Source organism: Calliphora vicina, chromosome 2, assembly GCF_958450345.1.
Source record: "Calliphora vicina chromosome 2, idCalVici1.1, whole genome shotgun sequence".
NCBI classification, from domain to species: Eukaryota; Metazoa; Arthropoda; class Insecta; order Diptera; family Calliphoridae; genus Calliphora; species Calliphora vicina.
In genome coordinates this window covers 94,454,671-94,460,670 of record NC_088781.1, presented here as the reverse complement: position 1 = coordinate 94,460,670, position 6,000 = coordinate 94,454,671, and the positions used below count along the sequence as shown (strand labels likewise).

The 6,000-nt window shown below is 32.4% G+C and overlaps 1 protein-coding gene across 2 annotated transcripts in view; it reads right to left on the bottom strand.

Moving 5' to 3' along the window:
• Positions 1 to 298: 298 nt before the first annotated feature.
• LOC135950239 (receptor-type guanylate cyclase gcy-17-like) overlaps positions 299 to 6,000 on the bottom strand; it is a 28,992-nt gene continuing 23,290 nt past the window's right edge. For both annotated transcript variants that reach the window (XM_065499773.1, XM_065499774.1), the window contains 3 exons: positions 2,891 to 2,989; positions 2,716 to 2,826; positions 299 to 2,657 (listed from right to left, as the gene is read on the bottom strand). In XM_065499773.1, coding sequence (XP_065355845.1) covers positions 741 to 2,657; positions 2,716 to 2,826; positions 2,891 to 2,989 — 2,127 coding nt within the window. In that variant the 3' untranslated portion in view covers positions 299 to 740. The remainder of the gene's footprint in view (positions 2,658 to 2,715; positions 2,827 to 2,890; positions 2,990 to 6,000) is intronic.

The following is a 6,000-nucleotide window of genomic DNA, read 5'->3' as shown; positions in this document are numbered from 1 at the left end:
CATATCTTATTAGAACGACAATTACGTACACATTTCGATTCTTTTAAATTAATTTGAAAAAGTTATTATTTAATTGCAAAATTTTTACAAAAACTGAAAAAATTTAATTTGTTCCCCTTGTAACTGCACCACAAGCTTCAGTGTCGTTGGGGCACCAGTTAACGTTATCCTATCATCCTAATATTTCACACAACGTGTTTCTACAATACATAGAACAATTCTTGTGGGGGACGGACTGTACATAGAAAATGTTTTTCGTCCATACAAGCTTAGAGCACTCTTATGTACATAAACAATATTTAACTTTTTATTTTATTTATTTAATTTTTTTTATATTAAATTATAATTGTTTTGAAAAATGTCAATTTTAGTTATAAAATACATATATACAGAGTTGCATACTAAAGTATAATGTATAAATAAGTACAAAAACCTTAAATAATATAAAAATACATAAATATGTAATAGTAATATAAGTAGTATATACACAGTATGTACAAAAGATCTATTTATCTATTAACGAGGTATAAAAGTAACTTTCTTTACGTTTTTTGCCAGGTAATTTTGTGGTTAATATCGATGACCCTAGGTTGGCAACTCTCATCTACCAATTTTTTTGCAAGATAAGATATGGATGCCAAACCAATCCTCCATCATACAGATATTGATTGGCATCATTATCTCATCATGTAACAAAATGATAAGTGTGGAGTAGGTGTCAACTTATTAGCATCGAGTTTTTAGAAGGGTGTCTGCTGATGTGAAGAGGGTGGTGACTCAGCATGATTCATCAATAGTGGTGACATAATGCTGTATCCATCCGGAGTTATAGGTGATGAATCAAGAGGTTCTACTCCACTATTGGCAGTATGTGTTGGCATTTCGATGTTAGTTTCCACAGTCGTTTCCCGTTCATTAGAGAAATTGTTAAATCTTTCAAGATTGTCTGCAATCGATGCTTGGGCTACAACATCTAGAACAGACTCATTTTTCAGAGGTGAACATTTGCGAGATTTTGGCAATAGTTCAAGTTCGTCACTTTCAGTCTCGGCCATCTCTACGGAGGCACTTGGAAAATCAAGGCTAGCTGATAGCAGCGTAGGATATTTTGAAATGTACTCCACAATTTCTGAGGCACTTGGCCGTTTCTTAGGATCCTGATTCCAACATGCTTTTATGAGACCTTCCAAGTAAGGTTTAAGACCAATAGGTATACTAAGAGTATTTCCACTTTTTACATACTCTAATACCTGATTATTGGTCAGACCCTGGTAGGGGTATGATCCAAATGTTATTATCTCAAATAGCACTACACCAAAAGCCCAAACATCCGAAGATGGTGTAAACATTCCCAAGGCAAGTGATTCAGGAGCCATCCATCGAACCGGAAGCATACCTTTGCGATTGAAACGATAGTAATCACTTTCGTATGTAGGCCGAGACATTCCAAAATCGCCCAGCTTCACAACGCGCTGAGCATTGACCAAGCAGTTGCGACATGCAATGTCGCGATGCACATACTTTTGTTGCGCCAAATATGCTAAACCACGTGACACATCCATTGCGTACATTGTGAGTCGTTTTGATGAAATATCTGAGTCATCTGTAACTTTTTCGTTGACCATATGGCGACGAGCCAGTAAATATGTTTTCAAATCTCCGTACAACATGAATTCCATAATTGTGTAAATTGGCTCGGACTGAAGGCACACACCTAAAAGACTCACTATATTTTTGTGGTCAAATCGTTTCATGGCTTCTGCCTCCGACAAAAAATCTAAGCGATCTTCAGTTGATGCTCCACTTTTCAAAGTTTTGACAGCAACAGCTGTCCAACCTTCGTCACCAATTTTGGCTTCTCCACCATACACCGTTCCAAAAGCACCTTCACCTAAACGTCGATTGACCACAACATTTTCCTTAGGAATTTCCCATTTATCTAAAGTATTTACATTACTGCGGGAGGGAGATAACAGGTCAATGCCGAAATTTTTCATAATCTTCGCAGAACGTTTAAGTTTTTTATCGTATCGTCGTTTCCAGAAGTAGAAAGATATAAGCGAGATAAACACAACGACAATCATACAAATAAGCGCCGTGAAAGCTACGGTCGCATTCTGGCATTCAGTATTTAAAAATTCAGCCAATGCCGAAAAACTGCAGTCGAATGTTCCATCACTCGGTGGTTTGCCCTCAAAGAGCCACACAATTGCGCTTTTGTTCAAAACTAAATTTCCACCATTGGTTCGCAAGTTACGACCTTTGCCCACCAGCTGAGGTATATATTTACCCACCTCAACTGACTGATGATTACGCCATTGTCTTATTATCAATTCAGTTATGCGGGAGCCGCCTTGTCCAAATCGAACTCTTCCTGAAAGACCAACAAAGTCAGTTTCCCAAATAAGATCAACAAAACGATTAACGACATTTTTGGAACGCAAATTCTCAACAGTATCCCTGTTTTCGTGCAAAAGTTTATCAGCTGCCAGTGCATAAGCCCACACAGCGTCATATGCAAAAGCCGTATACTTTGAAACACTGCTTACACTAGCGCTATACGACTCCAGCCATTTTTCGATGTTAATATGTTCCTGCATAATAGTTTTATTACTTCCAAATGGACTGTGCATGATGCTGAAATGACCCTCGAAAGCCTGCATGAAGTAAACACATTGTTATATTAACATTATTACTAAATTCGCACACTCTTACCCTTTCCAGTTCATGACTTGAGCAGCTTTGGTTACCTTCAGCACTAATAAACTTCCAATCTTTTGACAGCCATGATGGTAAAAACCACACGTAACCTTGGTATCCAGTCATCTGTTGTAATAAGAAACCATAATTTAAAATTCTTAAACAGTTTAATATTCAAATTTTATTTTACCTCAAGTTTAAAAGCTTCGCATAAAGCCATCTGCGCATATTTATTGTGGATATCAGCTATTATGATTTTTGCATGCCGATTCTTCAAATCGACCAAATACTGTAAATAAAATAAATGGACATTGAATATAACTAATTGAAAGAACTAATTGCCGTAATTTGATAAGCTACACAATACAAATAGAGAATAAATCGATATAATATTTGTCTCAAATACTTTAAAATTTTAACGGTTTTTCATAATTAAGATATTGATTGGCAAAGCAAAATACAGTTTATTCAATCTATTCTGTGGCAACATAAATAAATTAATAAATAAATGAGGCAATATGATTTATATTAATCTAAAGAATACAGGAAAAGGAAAGGACTCTGTGTATTCAACTTTGATCTTCGCCATAGACAAGTTTTAAAATATTACAGGTCCAAAATTTCGCAGTATACTTCGTAATAAAATAAGAAAAGGTAATGAAAAAAACTAGAAGAAGCATCGAGTTATCTTTGATAAAAAAATAATAAATATCTCTTTTTATAGATCATTTCGCACATCGAGTTCCAGTTCCAGCGGAATCTTAATATAATTTCAGCCTGAGTCCATAGATTTAGTTGTAAAGTGACATGAATGCATTAGAGTTCTATAGTTGAAACCAAAAGTCGACTTTTATGATTTTTAAATGTCGACTTTTCGAAATTTGGACTTTTTTATTTATGTATATCAGTTATACTCACTAAACATGTTTATTGGATGTTCAAAAAAATATCTAATTTTAATTTGTATTTCAATAGAAACGGAAAAATAAATACAAAAAAATATGTTAAAGTGCAAAAAAAAAGGAATTTTGTTTAATCGGTTAATCGACACAAATTAATCGGTTTATTTGTTATTTGAAAATCGGCAATTTTAAATTATTCGAACAGTTAATCGTCGAAAATTAATCGGGTAACAGATTAACGGTTAATCGATTGAATACCCTAGTAAACAGATTTTTAATTTCGTTTTGCAAGCCAAGTGAACTCAAAAGAAATGGATGATAACACTTTTTATTCATTTCAGAAAAAGGGAAAATTACACTCTGATTGTATTACACTTTTACACAACAAAAACATGAACAAAATTCCACAAAAAAAATACAATTTTTTACACAAGAATTGTTTTTTAAAATTTAAAAAAAAATTAGAGTATACCTTCCATTTTTTTTTAAATGAATACCCTCAATGTTTTCTTTTAAAACTTAGAAAATTGTAATTGGTAATTTTTGTTAACTTTTTAAATTAATGAATTTAGAAATACGTGTCCTAACTTTATTGAGGATCCCCAAGATGGATAAAGCTTCTAATAGTTAATGAGGAGTGTGCTTCTAGAAAAGGTGTGTGAACCAGATTAGCTTAACAAATAAATATTGAAATATTAGATAAAGCATCAGTATTTTTTGAGAAGAAGCTTACTGGCCCATAATATAGTCAGAAATAAAGTATATTTTAAGAGAAATAAAGTCGTGTTTACTTAAGAGTGGACTTTAGGTCTACCATAGACAAGATAAAATATACTTTTGACGTTAAAGTCGACTGTAAATATAAAACTAGATGAAGCTGTTTTTATCTCATTTAACAGCAGCATCAGCTGTTCTTCACCAAGTAAAAAGCTCGAAAAAATGTAAAAATGTTTATGATGCAAGATATTGGCAGGGTTTTTGCAATTATTGAACAGTTATGAATAAAATTAGAACCAAAATATCATAATTATGATATTAATCTTAATTTTTCCATTTTTCCAAAACAATTTGCGTTTTTTTCTTTAGATTTCGCTGTTACTTTTATTGTTTACCTTTTCTTTTTTTTAATTTTCTATGTCAGCTGGCCAGCGGTGCCACTTGTCTATATTTTTGGTATATTGTATGAAAACATTTTCTACATTTGAGGTGGCACCCAGTTAAAGTCGGTTCAATTTAAAACACACTTTAATTTTGACTATAATTTCAAAATAATTAAAAGCAGGTTTTTATTTTAAAGTTGTTTCTAAAAAGAACCGACTTTAGTGTTTGACTATGATTTTGGGCCACTTCTTTTGTAGGTCCTTTTTATTTTAAATCATCAAACATGAACAAAATAAAAGTGGATCTGAACTAGAGGAATGAAGTCCCATGTTAATTTTCTCTGTAATTATTGAAGCTGGGCGAGGCAGGGATCGAAAAAAAGACATATGGGATGATCACATATAAATGATCAGTTGCGAGCGAGAAAACAAAAGCTATGATTAAAACAGAATAAAATAAATACAAGTGGAGTTCATCATACAAATTTCATGACTTCTATAAATGTTTCATTGCTTACCAATTGTAAACAGGTTTGTGAGTGTTTTCACCATAGTATACATTTTTCAAAAACATTTAACACAGCCCTGCTTTGTTGCAAGTTAACAAGCTACTGACTGTATTTATTGTTTCGTTCACTCTAAAGGCTCCATTAGTCTTTGCGTTCTGTAACGTTTCTGTTCTGTGTCGTTCTGAATGCTGTTATATTGTAGTTAGTTTTTCCGTAAGATTGTATCAACATATTATTGTGAACATTTTTATAAATACATACATATATTTTTTGTTAATGATTTAATTTAAACTAATTTTTTTACATACATAGTACATACATTAAAAGAAATTTATATCTATTTTATTAAATTTCAATGTTTTTTTTTGAAAATATTATATTTTGTTAATAATAAATATTTCCCTTTCAAAAATGTTGGCACCACTGCTTTCATATTGTTGGCATTTTTGTGTATATATGATATCAGCTGTTATAGCTGTCACTTAACGTTGCGGACAAAATTCTGTTTTCAACAGATTCATCCGCAACAGAACGGCAACGTTACAGAAAAACTAACGACATATACAACTTCCCTATGCTAAAAACAAAACAGCTGATTCGAAACGGAACAGAACGTACAAACTAACTAGGCCTTAAATCACACATTTCATTCTTTAGAATCTAAGTATGTTCATTAGAGTGCAACTAAATTGGGTTTTATTTTGATTTTCGGTGCTCAAAAAGTCTATATTTTAATAAGACTTAGATGTTGGAAATTTAATTTTCCCCCTTATTATTTAAACAAAATTA